Source organism: Pholcus phalangioides, unplaced genomic scaffold (genome assembly GCF_987345545.1).
Source record: "Pholcus phalangioides strain wild (caught in Gottingen) unplaced genomic scaffold, Ppha-v1.0 ptg000007l_1, whole genome shotgun sequence".
NCBI classification, from domain to species: domain Eukaryota; kingdom Metazoa; phylum Arthropoda; class Arachnida; order Araneae; family Pholcidae; genus Pholcus; species Pholcus phalangioides.
The window spans coordinates 24,162,524-24,184,445 of NW_028301600.1; the positions used below are offsets into that span (position 1 = coordinate 24,162,524).

The 21,922-nt window shown below is 35.9% G+C and overlaps 1 protein-coding gene across 1 annotated transcript in view; it reads left to right on the plus strand.

Moving 5' to 3' along the window:
• Positions 1 to 3,462: 3,462 nt before the first annotated feature.
• Positions 3,463 to 21,922, plus strand: part of LOC149085094 (uncharacterized) — a 36,319-nt gene continuing 17,859 nt past the window's right edge. The window contains exons 1-2 of the mRNA XM_089232883.1: positions 3,463 to 3,954; positions 9,389 to 9,540. Of these exons, the coding sequence (XP_089089009.1) occupies positions 3,844 to 3,954; positions 9,389 to 9,540 (263 nt within the window). The 5' untranslated portion in view covers positions 3,463 to 3,843. The remainder of the gene's footprint in view (positions 3,955 to 9,388; positions 9,541 to 21,922) is intronic.

Genomic DNA, 21,922 nt, shown 5'->3' on the forward strand with positions numbered 1-21,922 from the left:
CCTTCCAAACCCCCCACCTCCTCTATTCATGTGACGAGAACGAAGCCATCTATTAGTGAAACCAGGAAGCTCCAAAAACGTGACCCCACAAGCAGGGCCGTCTTAACAGCATCATGGGCCCCGAGCCAAGTGATTTTTCTGAGTCCATACCTGGCAAATTCTCGAAAAATTCTACTTCTTATTTTTCTGAGACCTGTCCCAGAGCTGCTCTCAGCGTCTGGGGCTGATACTCGAGGTATCAATTAATATCACTCAATTATTCAACCCTTGTCCTCAGGTCGGAGTAAATTATTATTTATTTACAGCTATAACAAATAATGTATATATGAGGATGTATTTAAATTACATACAAGCTACTCGCTAACTTGTTACAGACCCCCCGAGCCGTGCCCGGGTGGGCCCATTCTTTAAGACGGCACTGACCCCAAGAGAGCAAGAAGAGAAGAGCAAATGTCTTTCAGGTCTGAGTTGAAATGCTGGATCCCACTTCTAAATGCCCTACTACCCCATTGGCATTACTGAAATCACTGCCACATCTGAACCCCTCTCCCGAGCGGAATAGTAAGCCCCAGTAGTCTGACAGACTCACTAACATTTGCACCTACCTGATTTGTTCCCACCCACAAAATTTTCCTCCCAGACACCTTTCGCTTCCTAAAAGCGTTCCGGACAGGGGCGTAGCCAGAAATTTCGTTCGGGGGGGGGGATCAAAGTGATAGAACAATAGATTTGACCATCTTTTTCCCCTTTCTTCGGTCATTTTCTCACATTTCGGGGGGGACCAGACCCCCAAGTCCCCTCGCTACGCCCTTGGTTTCGAAAGTCGCTTATCTTCCCCTCCCATAGAAAACAGCAGCGCTCGAAGTCCCTGCACACCCCGTTCCCTAGTTCCCTAACCATAGAGATAGGATTTTTACGGGCATCTTTTTCTCAGCCACATCGTTGGGCATTTTGCCTGTTGTGGCGTTGTATTTGTATTAGGATAATCACACCACTATCGCGATCAACCTCTACCTCATCAACAACCACCACACCCATTTCCCCTTTGGATTGTCGATCACAGTATCGATGGGATTGTGAGCAAATTCGCATAGGACGTGAAGCTTATGGGGCTAGTCGGGAATCAAAGCGAAAGGTAACGGCTCCAGACGAACTTGAATATGATTGCACGATTGGCTAACGATTAGAGCATGACCTTTAGTGTTGACAAGTACATGGTCTCTCATTTTGTTTCGAACATCCCTCGTTTCACTTACGGGTTGAATCATAGCCCACTAAACAATTATTGAATGCCTAGTCGGCCTTGGTGGAATGGTATCACTATCCCGGATGCAACTAGTCACCAATTTGGAAGTTCTCATTGACGAGTGGCTTAGGTTTTCTGAACATTGTTCAGCGATGGTCAAAAAAGCGAATAGAATGTTCGGTTTCATTTTGAAAAAGGTCTCTTCGCGTTCTCCTAAAGTGATCTTTACACTTTTTTGAGGCTTAATTCGTCTTGGACTGGAGTATGCCGTAAGGTTTTGGAGACCATACCTACAAAGGGACATAAAATTGATTGGGGGGGGGGGGTGCAGGAAAGCGCTACCATGCTCTTGTTGGCACACCAGGCTTGAGCTATGAAGAAAGGCTTGGTTTTTTGAGTATGTTTACATTGGAGGAACACAGGTTTCGGGGGATATGAGCTGGGTGAATAGGATAGACCATGAATTATTAATGCACCGTCCATCAAGTGCTTCGACAAGGGGACAAATCCAGGTAGTTTTTTCGAAAGGGGGCTTTTCTCCCATAGGGTAGTTAATAAATGGAATTGCTTACCTCTAGGGATCTTGAATTCTAGCACGATTGATACGTTTAAAAAGAAGTACGATGAACATAGTGGGACAAATCGCCAAGCTATCCATAATTAGATAAGAAAACCATAATATTTTTTATGGACAGTATATTATTAGTGTTAATTATCAGTTTTTTGTCTTCATAATATATACTTTCACATTGAATTGCTGTATTTTGGTTATAGTTGACATCCATATTTTGTTAAGGACATCTTTTTTTCAGCCACTTGGTTGGGCATTTGCCTGTTGCGGCCTTTGTGTTTGTATTTGTATTGTGGGACATAAGAGATTACCGTTTCAAAGATTGATGCTATTATAGTGAAAACTGATTTGGACTAAAATAATTGATACATCCAAGTCAAAGTGCAGAATTTTCAGAAGGTGATAAATGTATTCTGACGGCGGACTTCGAGTGAGTCGTGGTTGAAAGCAGATCTGACTATTTTGGTAGGAATACGAATACCAAAAATATGAAATTTCTTGAAATAAACGAAGCGCAAAAGCCTATTTTGCTTGCATTCAATCCTAATGTTATTGAATGAATAATAAGGATTTCACATTATGGAACAATATTCGAGAATAGATCTAACATAAGAAGTATAAAGAAACAGAAATGTTTTCGGATTTTGAAAAAAAAAATTGCTGTTGCATATTACAAACCCAATATTTTTTGATGCTTTTGAAAAGCCATTAATATGCTGGTTGAAATTAAAAAACCTGTAAAAAGTGACACCCAAGTCCTTCATGCATTTCTCTTAATATTATATTATATAGGACTATGTTTCTTACTGAAAGACAAACATTTTCACTTTGCACAATATTTAGGTTTAACTTATTGATGATTGATGAACACCATGAATTGAGCTTTTTGACAGAATTTTGTAGCATATATATATATCAGCGCCTTCAGTATTATTTATGACACGGAAGATAACGGGAAGATTTAGAACCATTAAAAATTACTTGTTGGTATCGACCTATGGAGTAGGATTTGAACCGATTAGCGAATTGACCTGTGAAACAACAAGTCCTAATTTTCAAAAGAAGGATAGTATGTTTAACACACTAAAATCAGTGTAGATTACGTGTATGTTAAAAAACCTGAAATTCAGGTTTTTTAACCAATTGGTATCGATATGCAGGTTGTATCATTTATCGTATCGGTCCAGTGTTCACTCTGCCTTAGATTTTCACTTTCCCTCTCTCTTTCCCATGTTTTCTTTAATTCTTTCATCATGGCATCTTTTCAAATTCCCTTTTCTTTTTATCAATTCTTCAATTTTTACACATGTTAATGTACATCCTTCATATCCTGAAATTCAAAATTAACCTGAATCTCAAACTTAAATTTAATCAAAATACCATCAAGTTTACCCACTATATTGTATTCTTTCATGACTTTTTGTATCTATGTTTCCCTCTCCTGCGTTGAAAAGGTTTTTTTTTTGCTTTTTTAACCTATTTTTTCATCAATCACTTCGATTACTTTTCTCATATAAAATTTTTATATTTTGACAAAGTTCTAAATTGCTATACAAATATGTCAATCTTTGTGCTAAGGTTATTGAGCCAGAAAAAACAATCAGGCTTGATGTGCGGAGAATTTTTTCTTTCCGTGTTTGCAATGTGTGTTTTGTGATAGTGCTCCTCGAACGTACAGTCACCCACACGGAAAGGTTTGTCGTATGCTATTTCCGAATCTTCAAAGATGTTATCCTTCTCATCGTGGGTTGGCGATGCCAACTGTAATTCGTTAAGATGGATTTGGCGAGGGGTTTAAGCAAAAAACAAAAAAAAAAGAACAATAACAAGAGACGAAGATATAGCACGTGCACTTGTATATCCCAATGAATTCATTTCGACTCGAGACAGCAGAGTTGTTAGCCGAACCGGCCGAGTCTTGGTAACGTCTGACCTAAGTATTTCGTCCGGTGGTCGAACGAAGCTCTATTGAGCATATTATCGAATTTTCTTTGATTTTTTTTTATTCCAAACGCTGATCGATCTCATGGCTTACCAAAGACCTTTTCTCATCTCTCTGAAGAGAAACTTCCAAGAGCCTTGGGGATTTCGAACTTTTGGTGGAAAGGAATATGGAGAACCACACGTAGTAGAAAAAGTAAGCTTAATTATTCTATAACGAACAATAATGACCATGGATCATGCATGTGAGGAAATTTCACTTTTTCACTAGTATGTGACAAGATGCCAAACATGAATCTCTCAAAACTTTTAAGTTATGTATTAGATTTAGCTCAATTCGCACAATTTGAACTTACTGATGATGGTTAGTTTGGATTTGGAGTATAAGCGTTACTTTTGTTAATACAGTTATGTATTCTTAACTAAAATTTTCGCAATTCTGCCTGCGATCACGATCGATTATTTCTAAACTACTTTTTTTTTTTTTACTTTTATCTGTTCTAAATTTCATAACTAGTTTCACTAGGCTGGTGAACGTGTATATTTAACATGCTGATTCGAATATTTTGCAATTTACTGCTGAAAAAAATGCTCAAGGATTTTTGCACGATAGAATTTCAATCGTTATTCTTGTTCTTAAAATTTTGTATTAATTTTTGGACAATAAGAGTTAACACACAATATTGGATAATTCACGATTTTGATCTCTGTACTCTTTTATTGTTACGAGTGTAATTAAACGAATGAAATGTTTTATTGGGACTTTTTAAACACAACGTTGGAACTTTTGAAGAAAAATTCACTCTGGCAGTTTTGAGAGAAGTCTACTTCAAATAAAATTCACATACAGTATTTCTTTGCAAACTCTCTTCGCTAGCAATTACGTTAATTGCCCTGTGTTAACATTGAAAACCTAGTTCAACACATGCTAATATATAAGCATATTTTTTGTGATGATTCAAGAGAGAGAGAGAGAACTTTATTATCATTATTTAGGATTGAAAACAGACAGTAGAATGATTTGAAAATACACTGACTTTGTTATTACGCGTTATATTTTTATCGCGTAAAGCGAGGGATACCTGTACCAGAAAATGAGTGGCGATGGACGATGTTAATCGCTTGATACCGTGCGTATCAGGCTCTCTACACACAAAAATCTCTTGATCATTCGAATGCAAAGTGACTCTTGACATATCGGTAAATAAAGCCATTGCCGGGACTGTCTTAACTCATGGGCCCACTCGAGGACGGCCCGTGGGTATCAAGTCCATAGGATGGCCCGTGACGATTTGATTTGGTATTATGATTTTCGAGAGTTATAATCCAATTGACGTGATCCTGATACCCGTGGAAGATGCCTGGTAGACTAGTAGATACGTAGGTAGAGAGAGACTGGTAGATTAGTAATAAAGAAAAGAAAGAAAACGGTCTTCAAATGGCACAATATTGGAAAGATTTTAACTACGGCAATTCATTCAATCGATCACTAATGGCTTAGTAAAGCTTTTCTCAACCTACGTTCTGTGAAGATGGGAAAGGTTTCTCCAAGCAGACTTGAAAACTTAATTCTAATTAAATGAAAATCATTCACAATTGTATGTAAATAATTTTAGTGACATTCACATTGGTTTTTAAATAAAAGATTAAATCCACATAATTTTAATTTAGTCGTTGTTCGAATTGTTTCAGACATTTTACTGGTCTTTTGATGCTTTGGTTGAAAAACGCTGATTTATTATACTTAATTAATTTCTATCCAATCAATTCGTGTTATTGAAAAGATCTTTGTCCTTTGACATGATTAAATATTTAATAGCAACCCATAATATAAGTTAGACCCTAAGCAAGAGAAATTGATACAATAGAACCTCTTATGCCGTCACCTTCTTGAACCGTCATGCAGGTTAAACCGTCAATTTTCGATAGTTCTGTGAAAAATAGATTGAAACTGTATGCCACCTGTTGTGGTTTCCATTGTTCAACTTGATAATCAAGTTCTAATTTAAAATCCAAAACATTTTTATCGTCATTAAGTATATGTGAAATTTCGGGAAGCATAAATTCCAATGTTCAAATGAAAGTTAGAACTCCTTGTGACCTTTTAAATGATCAGCAAAGTTTGGAAGCATCTTTTGAGCAGGCATTAAGCAAGCTCAAGATACTGTGCAATTTTAATGCCGATTTTTAGAACAGTAAAATAAAGTAGTAGGTTATGTCGCTTTATGCATCCTTCGTGAATGATAATGACCAAGTTGTTATTTGTGGCCAATTTGCGAATCCCGTATTGATGAATTGGATAATTCGAACTTTTTCGCAGTTCCCTTTGAACTTCGACCGTCAGAATGACCGATTATATATAGCACATTCCAGTAATATGAAATACCAGGATTTCTCTGCCTTTAGATATGGTCTCTTAGTGGAACAGTGATAAACTTCAAAATGTCCCCATGATTGTATAGAGTCAGTATCACTCGGTTGTCACCATCATCACGGCTGCTATAGAACATATTTTACGGTGCTGTACTCATTTTTATCTAGCGATTCTCTCCTGTTAGATGGAACGCTATTTTGTCACGGATGGTGTGTCGGGTAATATGGAATACTGTAAGTGTTATCTAATTTGGACTGAAATATCTCTTCAAGATGGAAGTTTAGATAGAAGATATAAGATAGAAGAGGAAAAGTCTAGAAATAATGTCTGTGTCTCCTGTTCTCTGTGGGCCCCGCCTTGAATGTTTTGGGGCCGGATAGGAAGATTGCATTTGTGACTCTTGTAAATAGATTATGACATTACCACATCATCAACTACAAAAACAAACCATGAAATTTTTATTTTTCTCATTGTCATAGACTCATTAAATCTTGTTTTTGATAAATTCAAACGAGTCTTGATTTTGAACCCCCCTCCCCATTCCATATTACCTCACGAAAATGATTTTTTAACGCCTTTTTTTTCTTTGATATAATATTTATTTTTAAATACGTTACACTTGTCAATGCAAAGACAAGAAAGCAGATTTTATAAAAATACAGGTTTCAGGTATCTACCGTATTTCAACTTAGAATAATAGAAAAAATAAAAGTGTTATTCCATATTACTCGAATGTACTGTACTTGGGGTACATCAGGAATGAATTAAATATAATTATAGCAAAGAAACTTATCGTAACAAACATATTCAAAAAAGGTCGAATACGTTTTTTTTCGAATACGTTGTTACGTATGATTGATAGAGCGGAAGACCAGATTCACTAGGACGAGGTTCTATTTCGGGTTCTTAAGCCAGTTTCACTAGTCTAAAAATCTAACTTGACTACGACTTTAGAAAAGTCGGGTGCCAAATCTGTTGTTGGATATTCTTTTCGACGACTGTTTTTTCGAGAACTGCATTTCTATTTCTAGAAAGTTCTCGAAAGTCACTTCAGACTAAATGGGTAAAAGATACTGCAATAAAGCTCGGATCAAATTAAAGGAATATTAATGTGTTGACACAACATTATGATAACTAGTATCTATCAATTTCATATGCAGTTGGGCTATAATAAAGCTATGAAACTTTGCTTTATTTTTTTCAACACCACAACTTATTATATGAGCTCGCATAGTATGAAAAACACTGTAAACCAGTTGTTTTGCATTTTAATTCTCGGCTATGAAATGTACTGTTTAGCAATTTTAAGGTGATCAAATTTTTTTTTAAGAATAACGTGATTAGCACGTATTCCCAAGAGATTGTTCCAATCTGTCCAATACAATTTCTGTTATTTATATTGATGTTTGTAAAAAAAATATCTTTGGTTTGTTGTGGGCATATCTTTGAAAGTTTTTCCGTATGCGCTTCATCATTTCCTACAGTAGCTTATCGGAGTTTAAAACTATGTGGTTTTTTTATGTATTGAGTGTTCATAAACTGAGGTTTAAAATTTTACATTAAAAACAAACAAAGGATATTTTTGAATATAGTATTTTAGTAGCGTTATTGATTATTATTCAAATACAAATACACAGGCGACAACAGGCAAATTGCCCAACGAAGTGGCTGGAAAAGATGCCCATAAAAAATATTGATGTCAAATATAACCAAAATACAGCAACCCAATATAAAAGCATATATCACGAAAGAAAGAACGAATAATTAATACTACGATATAATACTGTCCTTAAAAAAAGATTATGGCTGTCATTCTAACTATATGAATGGCTCTTCTCGATTTATCCCACTATTTTTATCGTACTTCTTAGTAGAGATGAAAGATGTGTTTATCGTTATTATTAGTAGAGATTGTTTGTAAGTAGATTAAGGGAACAGATATTTTCTGGATGTTATACCGAGGGGAACTCGGAAAGAAAAGTCATCTGGCCTGTGCTGGGACTCGAATCCAGCCCCTTGCAAACCGGGCAAACATATTACCATCTGCACCAGGCATCTTCAACCAGTTGCTCATAAGCACCGCGGTACTCTCTGAAGTACCCAGCTTGCTCGATGCTCTTGTCCGATTTCGTGCTCGCGAGCACTTGATCAACGTTCCAATTAAACACCTTGCACAAATTTCATTTAAGTATTGAAATCATCCTGATTTCATGCATTCGTATGTAAAGCTTGCCATAAGGGCGCTCTTCTTTTGATGATGGGTACAGGCAGTCAAAAGCTTTTAAAAGAAACTTGAGCGTGACGTAAGTTTCATAAAGTGAAATTGTTTACACTGAAATTAAAAATCTTAAGGCAGACTATTTTTTCTTGAAATTGAACGAATTTACCAGCCTGCAGCCAACCAAGATCTTTCCCAGGGTATTGGAGCAAATCCTAGCAACGAGTAAATTTCCATTGCTCTGGCGTTCGAGCCAGCCAAAACCCATGAAGGGAAAGTGTCAATGTGGAATGCATATTCTTTACTGCGATGCAGCTCGTACGTAACATGGTGGCGTTCTTGGCATTTGATGATCCTGGGAGTGGTTATGAGAAAAACTAATACATTCGTTCTGTGGTGCTTGGATGAGACAAATTTCTTATTTTTTTGAAGAGGGCATTTTTAGCGCAACGTCGACCTTACTTTATAATGGCATCCAGCACGATCTACGAGACTTTACGCTGTGCCACTCGGCAGATAAGTTGACACATGGAATCCGAGAACCGACTAAATCACCTCTCGTCTGTACAGTGAGTATAGAGGCTCTTTGCAGAGAGACTTCTAAGAATACGATTTCAGAATTCATGTTAAATGTTCCTGTACTGAAATAAAAGAAACTTGTAACTTGATCTGTCACGTTAAGTTCATTACATTTTGCTGTAAATATGTCTCCTTGCGTAGCTTGCGATTGGAAGTATCCTTCCAGCGTGCATATAAAATACGAATTGTTGGTTTGAAAGACGGCCTAGATTCCGAATGCTGCCGAGCACAAACTTCTCGCATCGGGTACTCCCAGAATTTTGTCCCATTCTAACTTGTTTTTTCGCACTTGAAGTACAAGATGTCTTTGAGACAGGAAGAAAAATGAATTCTTCTTAATATACAATTGTAGAGCTTCCCGCTCAAATTTCAATCCTACATTTAACTTTTGCAACTACAAAAATTACTAAATAATTTTTTTTTTTAATTATTATTCAAATACATCGTATTTTTTGCCAGGTTGCTCCAGATAGCGTTGCTGAACAATGCGGTATTAGAGAAGGTGATGAAATAATCCAAATTGGACGGGTAAACGTACAAGATTGTACGTTTGGCCAGATACAAGAGCTGCTGGCAAGATCTGGTAACAAGATAGAGATGTTCGTTATAAGGTAAGTTCACTTATTTGGATGATAACTTTACCAGGTGTTTACATAATTCGGCTTGGTAGTGAATTTCGTGTCAAATTTCAAATTATATTCAGATTAACAATAAACAATACAATAATTATACGTAGGACCAAGAGTCTAAAATAATAGTGTTAGGTCCTTGCTATATAATTTATTAAGAAAATTTTCAGCCAGAACGTTCAAACGTCTCGAGAGTAGTCCTGACAATCATAAAAAAAGCGCTGTCCCTGGACAAGCGGATCTTTTTCTTTTTTTGGAGTTGGTTAGTACCACATGCGATCTGACTGTATCAGTGCAGGCTGGACGAGATAGGTCACAATGGCAATGATTGCTAATCGAATCTGAAGAGAAGACGATGCTTATCCAGTGTCGTCTTAACGCATGGGTCCACCTGGTCACGGCCCGGGGGCCTCAAGAGAAGACGGGCCTCAGAAAAACGAGAAGTACTTGAATTTTTCGAGGATTTTCCTGGTAGGGCCTCAGAAAAGTCACTTGGCCCGGGGGCCCATGATGTTCTTAAGACGGCCCTGTGCTTATCAATGTTCCACAAATGCTGCAGAAGCAGAAATCTGGGAGCTTAGGAAACTCTGCTGGATTTGGGCCTCAAAATATTAAGCTAAACCCCATGTTCCTCACTGATGGTTGTAGTTGAGCTCGAGGCTGTATATTAGACCAGAATTTATCCACTCTGCTGATTTCGCAACATCCAAAAATAATGCATTCAGTTCTTTACCACAATGAACCTAAACTCAGCTAAACGGAAGTGCTCTCAATAAAAATTTCAATATTAAAAAAATCATTTGAACTAAAATGCAATAATTACTATGGCCATATCAACATTCTCGAAAAATAAGCTATTAATTAAGATCTGCAAATTTCTGTTTCTTTAATGCGTGCATTTTCATATGATATCAAAATACAGGGTGTTTCAAAGTTCACGCACATTATAGTTTATGAATAACTATTTAACAGAAAATAACAGATTTATTAAAGATAATGTTTGAATTCATAAATTTGAAGTTTAAAAAACTAAGAATTTACAGTAAATGTTGAAAATGCTTTCCTTTTTCATAGACGCATAGGTTTTTTTTTCCAGATTGTACGAGATTTTACATAGTCTGCGAGAATTAATGTCTGATATTGCATTAATGACGTTTGTCTTGAGCTCATCAATCATGCGTGGATCATTGCAGCATGCCGTATTTTTAAGATAGCCCATTTTGGTATTGGTCCACTACGAACCTTCATATTAATGAAAGCACTTACATGATAAAAAAAATTGTGTTTAGTGCACTGTATCACGCCGTCGGATTGTGGGACCTATTTTTTTTTTTTTTTTTTTTTTTTGATCCCACTGTTGATGCCAAAGTCTACACAGACATTATTACTCAATTCCTTTAACTGTTGAATAGCGATGAATGGTACTCCTGATTTCCACAGGATAGTGCTCAGACATCAAAAGAAAGTTTTCATGTTATAACTGAATTTTTTATCGATTGTGTCATTACACGCGGACTTTGGTCACCTCTTTCACCAGACTTGTATAACCCCAGAACATTTTTCTTTGGGGTTATCTTAAAAATGTAGCATACTGCAATGATCCACATACGATAGATGAACTCACGACTAACATCATTAATGTAATTCAGGCATTGATTATCGCAGACTTCGTAAAGTTTCGAGCAATCTGTTAAAACACGTGTGCCTATGTATCTGTGAAAAAGGCCAACATTTTAAGCATTTATTGATATATATATATATATATATATATATATATATATATATATATATATATATATATATATATATATATATATATATATATATAGGTTTTTTTCAACATTTATTTAAGCCAATGTTTTCATTCGTAAGTTTAATCTGATATTTTCTATTAAATAGTCATATTCATTTAGGAAAACATTCATAAACTATGATACAAAAGAGAGAGAGAATATTTTTGCTATACACATGTCAACCGATTGAAGATATATTATTTAGCCAATTAGCTGTGCAGATTTTCTCATTCAACAGGAAATGCCATAACATCTATGTCACATTCAACGATCTTATCAACAGAAAATAAATATAAAAAAATAGTTTATTTCTTTGAAAATGTCAACCCACACTCATACAATAAGTAAGCTTTTTCAACGCATTAATGTTTTCTCAATTTGTTCAGGTGCGCGAACGCTTTTCCATCACCTGTCGTCGTACATCACTTCGGTGTTGGTCATGCCGACATTGCCTTCAAAGAATTCATTAAGATCGTGATGGTATGAGATCTGTATAAAAAAAAATTCTCTTGGCGTAGCAAAGCGAAACATAACTTCTGAAATTTTGGCAGATTTCCACTGGATAGCAGTAGGAATGTTCAAGATGCTGATCGCTTGACTTATCTTCGAGGCAAAAAAAGAAAAGAACAAAAAAATCTTTTTGGCTTCAGTTTGTTCAACTGGTATGATCATATATGCATTTCTTTATAAAAGTCCCACAGTGACTTAATGTTGATGTGAAGCACACACATGCTGTTGTGCCATCAATGAATTCTATAGCAATGTGGTATCAGAAACATCTCGTTGTGGCATTGTTGATTCTAGTTCACCATTTTCCTTACAATACAACAATGAGGACGTACTCTGTAGTTGATAAATACATGTACATGTAAATATTTTTGAAGTGTAATGAAACAAATAAAAAAGGTATTATATTACATAAGTTACTGCAAAACTCGGTGATTATCACCAGTTATTATACATAATCACCAATCGTCTCGGTAAGTTTGATAAATTTTCCTACATTTATCACGTTTACCGGTAATTATTCATTCCTGAATGAAGTTGTGAAGTATGATAAATATAGAAGAAATCATGCGACAATATCACTTTAATTCATTATTTGTCGTTTGGGAAAATTCCGAATAAAGTGTTCGGTATTGTCCTCAATGCCCTGTTATTGGAAGTTTTGTGAATAATGAATATTACTGTTTTGTTATAGCTAAAATGTGGATTACTTATATTAGGCCTTCTTATACATACTACTTTATGAATCCCTTGTTACCAATCGTAGAAGATAATTCCCTGTTACGAATCGTAGAAGATAATTCCCTGTTACCAATCATAGAAGATGGTATCCAAGAATGAGAAGACGGGACTTCACCATATGATATACATATATACAGTGTATATGATTATATTTCGATTGAAGAGGAAAATCTAAGCTCAAGTGTAAATGCACTTAATCAAAAACCCGAAGTTGGTGGATCAGTTCCATTGAATGTGAAAATTTCTACATCATCTGCTTCTGGAACGATGTCATGTAAACAAATTTTTCTCACTCCTAACTTAAAAGTGATAAAACCTGGTTCGAGACAGGAACATTCAGTGGTTTTTACGCGGACACCAAATAAAAACCGTTGAAGATGCATCTAAAGAAAGAGAATTAAGGCTCAAAACAAAAGAACTACAGGAAAAGATTAAGAAAATGAAATTACTAAAGAAACTTACAAATGAAGAACAAAAACCACGAGAGAATCTCGGAATAAAAGCAAAGAGCAAATTAAAAAAGATTAACTTCAAAGGTTAACAAGACGGAACCAGAAGAAAACAAAAACCCAAGATAAACTGTATCTAAAATCAAACCCCCAATACGACGTCAAAACAAAAAGGGCAGAAGAAACATATCTTTTGAATCATCGGAAGATGAAGATAATATTGATGAAACATTATGTAATGACGACGAGTTAGACGACGTCGATCTAACGACGTTCATGGAACCTCTTGGCACTTCAAGAGAAGGGTCTAACTCAAACGACATTTGTTTTATGTGTGGTGAATTCGGTATGAACAAAGAACTCTGGTTTAGGTGTTGTTTGTGTTCTGGGTGGATACCCTCAGAGTGTTTACAAAAGGCCAAATAAAATTTTCTACAGAGACTGTAGAAAATTTTATTTGGCCTTTTTGTAGGTAGCGTTAGGTTCTATAAGCCAGTTTCAACTCTGCTGTTGATGTTATTTTTGCAATTTTTTAAGAACATAGATTAAACTTACTTAAAATTAAAAATACTCAACTTTTTAGAATAATAAAAGTGTTCATATATAGATGAAAAACAATTACTAGCTTTATGTTTACCTTAGTTGTGTATTTTCACAGGAACAGTTGATTCTAGAATCGATTATGCCATTTAAGTAATTAAATTAATTAATTTAATATAAAATTAAAAAAATATGTAATTTATCTTACATTTCTTACTTAACTGATCCCGTTCGGTAATGCCCCGACCCTCGAGGCAATTCCGAACAGTGTAAGCTTTCACAAAAAAGTATTTTCTATTTAAATTTCAACTATAAAGTCAAATGTTTTGTGGTTTTTTAGTAGGTAAAGAAACGGTACCTACAGTAAATCAGTAAATTTGTTAATGAACAATTACAAATAATTGATTAATTAGAGATTTCTTTCAAGTGTTCTGCACATTACCCTGTTCTCCCCTATCAGTTTCTCCTCTACGTGGTGTGTGTACCACACAAATTGTGCCATAAAAATTAAATTAAGATAAATGTTATAAGGATAAAAACGTATGAATTTTTTTAGTTTGGTAATGTTAACTTTCTTCATATTTAATAACATTTTCAAACATAATAACGCGCCCGAGTGGTGCAGTGGTAAGATGTTCGTCTTCCACTCTGAAGTCCAGGGGTTCTAATCCGGGAGAGAACATCAGAAACAAGTTCTTTACCGACCAAGCCTGGGGTGATCACCGACGGATGAGGCCTTCATTTCCCACCTAATTCCACTGGTTGGAAATTGCCGTATGGCGATATATGACCAAAGTTGGTGTGCGGTAAAGTAGTAGCGCATTTTTTTTTTGTGTCTCCGGTGTATTGGTTAGCGTACTTTCCCGGTATGCAAGGGGACCCGGGTTCGGTTCCTGGAGGAGACAAATCACTTTTCTTTCCAAATATTAGTTTCGGCATAACATCCCGAAAATTCAATTTCTCAGTATGTTTCGAAAATGCTACTTCTTTCTACTCTCTCTTCAAGAATTGAACATGATGACTCTTATAATGTCATACGCTCCACGTAAAAATTACTCTGGGGGGTACTTCTAACAAAGAATTGACACTGAAAAGTCAAATTTATTTAAGGCATTCGATCGGTTCCAACATGGTAAACTCTTGAAGCATTTTTTTACACGAGATTGAGATTGGGGGCAACTTGCTGAATTGGATAGAATCGTGGTTAAGAGATAGATCACTACGGGTTATGGTCAATGGGGAATTATCTGATTGAACAGGCGTCACCAGTGGAGTTCCTCAAGGAAGTGTCTTGGGCCCTTGGGCCCATACTTTTTCACTTTTTATCGATAAACTAGATCAGGGTATCGATGGGATTGTTAGCGAATTCGCAGATGACATGAAGCTAACGGGGGGTAGTTGGAAATCAAAGCGATAGGGAGTTTCTCCAGACCCATTTGATCAGGATTGGAACATGGGCAGCCACCTCGTTGGACATTTTGCCTGTTGTGTGTGTGTGGCCTTGTATTTATATTTATATATAATCAACGCAATGGATTGAATCCATCATCCTAGATCGAAGTTTCAAGTACAGTAGTTCATTTACGATATTTATCATATTTACCAATACGAGCGGGAGTGATGGAGTTATACATAATCACCGGTAAATGTGATAAATTCACAAAATTTGTTAAATTTACAAAATGGTCGGTGATTATACATAGTTACCGTCAATTATGCATATCATACTTACAGTAACATATATATTCAAAAAATTACTTTTCTGTTTTTTTTTAATGTTTTCTATGGTGTGTGTCCTCTTTACTATTCAATATGTTCCTTAAAATAGATTATACCGCAATGAAAATTGGAAAATGAATCCAAATGAGAAAAAAAAAAGAAACGCAGAATGCAACAATTTTCGGTAAAGTGGAAGAAAAATTTAATAACTAATTGAAAGAACTATTATCCTTATTTTTCCCGTTTTATCACCTTCAACTTGTCTCAAACATACACTCGCTTCCGAAAGTTAAGCACGCGACAATTTATATAACATAACGACACCACTTTAACAGTGGTCTTCTGGATGGGACGGTTAATGAAACACAAATGCGTGGTACTCGAGAGCATAGTCCCTTCATGTGAAGCTTTAGGCACACAGTACTGGCGAATATTGTCTTACCAAGTGATGCTGCAACAATGGATGTAACACTGGGGGAAAGTCACTCTTGGATTCCGCTTGGGTACTATAGCAATATACCGATCATCAGATAGGGGTGCTAACCATAGAGTAATAATAGTAGTTATATCTTTATTCTATGGTGCTAACCCTGGTTGACTGGACCCATGTCTCCGGTCAGCGCTGTTTGACTTGCTTGAGAATTGTTTTCGTAATCGGTATATTACTATAGTAGCTAAGCGGAATCGACGAGCGACCACCACAACTGTTACTTCCGAGATTGCAATATCACTTGGTAAGACACTATCTGCTGGTACTGAGTGGCGACGGCTCCACGTGAAGGGACTGTATGCGCGAGTTCCACGCGTTTGTGTTCCACTAGCTGTGCAATCTAGAGGGGCAAGATTAAAGTGGTGTGTCGTAATGTTATATAAGCCGTCGCGTGCTTAACTGTTGGAAGTGAGTGTATTAACGATATGTATATGTTACGGTAAATGTGATGATCCGGTGATTAACACAATCGTCGACGATTTCAGTGAATTTAATAAATTTTGTTCATACATTGCAAATTTATCACATTTACCGGTGATTATGTATAACCCCCAGGTCGTATTGGTAAATATGATGAATCGTCAATTAAATTACTGGAATTTGAAGGAATTGTGAGCAAACTTGTCTAGGATGATGAATTTAATCAGTAATATTGGATTTGTTTGCACATTTGACACGTGAAGAAAGAATATTACCAGGCCGATAAATAATTTTTATATTATTGCCTTGTTACATTTATTTTTGGCAAAATTCGTGTGGTAGTAGTATGTATCACGAACGGACAAAACAAATAAACTGATTAAATCTACAGAAGAGATGTTAATCATTTCAATAATTAGCAAGTTCACCAAAGTCATTTGGGAATCATATACGTAATCGCCAGTAAAAGTGATAAATGTAGCGAAATTTAACAAACTTACCGAGACGATTGGTGATCATGCAAAATAACCGGCGATGTTGCATAGTTTTACCGATTTATCGCATTTACCGTAACGTATATATTCTCAGTTTTAATCCTCAATTTTCTCGTCAAAATTCGAAACCAGAGGAAAAACGCGAAAAATAAACTCCAAAATGAATTAAAACTTAAAAGTTAGTATACTGACATAAGCTTTCATGTTTGGTATAGGACATTATCGAATTTAATGAATGTTTGAGATTAAATTCGTAATATCTACGAATGAAATGATGACCCTAATTTATTTGATTATTTCATGATTCCCACCATTTCCTTGGTCATTTCGAAAAAATCCAAGACCTATTAAAGGTAAATTAGCTAATTAAAGAGAGAAAAATTAATGAAAGCCCGTCTAGTAAGGAAATTTTTTTAATGTAAAAGTCTTCGTTTTATGCTTGGTTGCGAAATCGAATTTCTAAGCTAAAAGTTTCAAAAATAAGTTAGTACCCTAGTATTGTCGCAAATGCGATTACTCTCTTGTAGAGAACCCATGTCTATTATTCGTCAAAAGATAAACGACTTTGTCTCTTAGAATGTATTACCAAATGAGTGGAAGGTGTTGAATTACTCTACACACAAGGGTGAAAAAGAGTGAGGTGGAAAAAGAAAAAAAAAAGTACATATAGCCTAAAATTAGCCTAAAACACCCTCCCGCGAGCATTTGTTGGTTGACGCAACGTGACTCAGTTAGAGACACGAAAAAGTTCCACGAAAACAAATTTCACTTGCAGTTCTGGCAGCAGCTGAACTTTTTTCTGCACGGGGGGACTGTCAAAGTCAAAACCATAACATCATCTTCCGTATATAGTTCATTCTTTATTCTCAGAGGAAAGTTACATATGTATTCCATATATATTTAATCGTTCAGGAAAAGGAACCCGTGTCATTTCAGTTGCCATGAAACTCAAGTGATGACTGCGAGCAATGGTACCTAATGAATAATGAATTGTTTTTGATTCATTTCTTCCTATAAATGTGAATATTTCTCAAGCACTAAACATCGAAAGAGTTCCAAAAACATCACGAAAATATGTGTAATTTGATAATACATACTAACCCCGCAGGAAAAAAAAACAAAAAAACATTAGGGTGATGATTTTAGAAATCAAGATCAATTTGATTCTGGTAGTAACACCCCCGCGTCCTAGATGAGCATCTCTAAAAGCATTTTAATTATCTTACAGATGCAAAGTTGATGACAGAGTTACATCTCAAAACTTTGAAGTACACGAGTATGAAAAATGCATCTCATCTAGTCGTTTGTGGTTATCGTAGTGTTTGTTCGTTGAAGTTTCTATTCCCGTTTCCCAACGAGTCTCAACGAATCAAAAATGATCAAACTGTTAGAGTCCTTGGCAAACACCTTTGGACTAAGCAACAATGAAGTAAAAACAATTGCCAAAAAAAAAGCTAGAGATCAAGAATGGTCTCACATTGCGTAATGGGATTTTCAACAACTTGGCAAAGACCTTAACACCACGACATTTCACCAAGAGGAAATGGAACTCTTTATTTATCAAGCTTGTCAAGTGATTACATGAACTAATATGATTAAAGTTTTTCATTAATATTAATTTAAAAAAGGATAAATTTAAAATATTAAACTTCAAAAACAATTTAAATATTTATTCTGCAGCAATAGCTTCTATTCTGAAGGGTTCGTTAGCATTATTATACGTTTAAACAGGGCTCTTTTGAAATTGAAAAGTATAATATTTATGACTTACTCATAACTCAATGAATATTATAAGGTGGGTTCCATAAAAACTTAGAGTAAAATCATAAAAAAATCAAGAAATATAGGTGCATTAAAATATAATTTGTTATTTTTCAAAATGTTTTCCCTCGATTTCAATGCGATAATAACATCTTCAATCCAATTTTCAAAATAAGTAGAGAAAGCTTTTTCTGGAAGCTTTCTCTGAGAAAGAGAGTGTCAACTCCCTACACAGCTGAAACAACTAATAATTTTCCTACGGAGCTTCTCCTTCAACATCGGAAACAGCCAGAAATCACATGATGCGAGATCCGGACTGTAAGAAAGGGAATTGTGGTACGATTTTAATGTGTTGCGTGTTTACAAATATTATGTTTCAATTTTGAAAAGTTTGCGACAACACATATCGAGGAAGCTTCGTAAATTGGTAGAAAAATTTAGCTGTGTAAGGTTCATTCACTCACTCTCTCTCTCTCTCTCTCTCTGAAGCAGCTTCCGCAAAAAAAAGCCTTCTCTACTTGCCTTGAAAAGTGGATTGAATGATGGGACCATTGCATATGATCTGGAGAAAGATTATTGTTATTTATTAAAAATTATGAGTGCAAATAGCGTCCGAGGCGATTCTCCTGACCCGACTGGTGATGTGCTCTGACAAACAGTATGTGAATTATAAACCGTATATAAACGTTCCCCTGTACCAAACTTGCCTCGGTCTACCCTACATTTTAGCTCGCAATAGTATTATAGGAGAGAAAAAAATATTTGTACAGTACCACAAGTAGTGTCTGTTACAGATGAACACGCATGAGTCTGACCTATTTCCAAGGTGGTCATTTCATCCATCTCTAAATCGTAATTCACGCGGGGCACATTTTGTTATGATACCTGATTTTTTCAATTTGGTAATGAGTGTTGGAAAAGCCGAAGGGAAGCCAACTCGCACCTGTGTTCCAATTGAAGGAAACACAGAAAACCATCTCAACCAGACCTTTCCCGGAAAAAACAACTCTCAGTTTGAAATACTGTCAAGCCAACACAATGTGGTCAAACTCGATATAAGAAACTAGCCTTACGGTTCACGGTCGCATAATTATAATCATGTACTTGTGCAACGGTAATCACTAGGGCTCGGATTTTTATGCCCTAAAGATAAAACGTCGTTGCTGATAGGTTAAAAAACCTGAATTTACCGATCAGCAATGACGTTACATCTTCAGGGGCATAAAAATCCGAGCTTTAGTAATCACTTAAAAATATAATACTTATGTACTAATTTTTATATTTTAGTAATATAAATATTATAGTACAGTGCCCACAATCAACTGACGGTTTTCAAAATGGGATAGCAAGAAAACGGTGGCAGATATTATAAATATATACTAGCAAAAAAATACAAATCTATGCATATAAAATAATCCTGACATCCTGACTGATTGACTGATTCACTGATACATCATCGCCGAGCCGAAACGGCTGAAGCTATAAACATGAAATTTGGTCAGTAGTTTTATTTCATAACGGGGGAGGGGGTCATTTCCAAGAAAGGGTTTTTCGAAATTCAACCCCTAAGGGGGTCATAAGGAGGTTCAAAGGTTACATAGAGAAATCACGCCAAACATTAACCGCTGAAGCTACAAATATGAAATTTGGTCAGAGCTTTTATTTCATGATGAACAGACCAACTAAAGAAGGGTTTTTTTGACCGAAACCGCCAAAGCTGTAATCATGAAATTTGGTGGGTAGTTTTATTTCATGACGTAAAGATTGACTGATTGACTGGGAAGGAATTTTTTGAAGTTCGACCGCTAAAAGGGTTATAAACGGGTTCAAAGGTTATACAGAGAAATCACGCCGAAGCTATAAGTTAATTTTGTCGGCAATTTTATTTTGTAATGTAGAGACCCACCAAGAAGGGATTTTCCAAAATTCAACCTCTAAAGGGTAGGAGTCATAAGGCGGTTCAAAGGTTATATGGGAAAATCATGGCCGAGCCGAAACCACTGAAGCTATAAAAATGAAATTTGGTAATTATTTATTTTACCAAGATACTATAAGTCAGTATTATATTTTATTATTACCCACTAAGAGGGGATTTCTGAAAATTCAGCTCTCGGGGGGGAGGGTCGTGAAGCCTTGAAATGTTATATGGGGGAATCATCGCCGAGTAATTTTCAGATTACCAAATCCACGCGAGCGAAGCTGCGGGTAACAGCTAGTAATACATGGTAGGCGAAAAGTCCGTAGAAACTTTAAAAATGAATAAAAACCGGAAAAAAACTGAAATGAAAAACGGTTTGCAGGGTTATCATCGCTAGGCCATGGGAATTTTTTTTAGACAGGAAAAAAAACTCTCAAAAAAAGAGCCGATAGGTGGTGCTGGTACGAGTGACTTCGGTGGAAATATGCAAATGACACGATTATAAGAACTTGCGCTCCTAATCCACAAACAGTTCATTGTTGTAAACCGTGTATGTGAACCTGCTTGCACTCTGCCGTTGCTGGATTTGTGATTCGCCTACAATGTGTTATCCCCTGTGGTGGTGGTCATGTGGAACACATACTGCTGTAATAAACGATTTGGAGGTTTTCTGTTCGTTATTTGAGTATTTTTTTCCTTTGACTTGTGTACGTCAGCGCCACCTATCGGCTATTTTTTAGTTATTATTTTCTGTCTTGAAAAAATTCCCGTGACCTAGCGATGCTAACCCTGCAAACCGTTTTTTATTTCGGTTATTTTTCCGGTTTTTATGAATCTGCAAAGTTTCTACGGACTTTTTGCCCACCCTGTGCATAAAAATGCTTAAAGTTTAATTGATGTCGATCATTGAAGGACAAAAAAATATTTTTAGTCTGCAACTACGTTGTCATAAGATGAGATGGAGTAACAAAAATCATGCTCTTGTGCTCAAAATGAAAGATTATACCCGACACTGTTGATTTTTTTCTTAGCAATAAAGACATCTTATGGTTGTAAGTGCGATGACCATATGTCCCGTTTGATCGAGCGGGACGTATGAAAATGGGACAAATTTATTTTTTCTTTCCCACATAACGGGTTTCAAAATGTTAAAAAATCATGTTTTTTTTTAAATTGTTCTAAAACAGACTTTAAGCTAAAATCCTTTTTTCATTCAGAAATTGAGAGGAGTTAGAATGGAACTGCCTAATGTGTGTTGCGAATTACGATACTTTTTATAATGTACGATGACGATACAATAAGATTCCCTTGTGAAAGTCTTCCGGCCGAGAAACTGTGAAAGTGGTCAGTTGAAAGAAGCTAACCAAGAACTGCTGAAAGTTTTTTTTTTTTTTGCCATTGCAAAAGCAGCTCTGCACGGACTTATGGTGGTTACTACGGTCCAATGACTTCAGGACATTTTGAAATGAGCACAGAAATTTTTGTTAATAAGGGAGACTTGTGACCTCCTTCATAGTCTTGCAAATTGATAA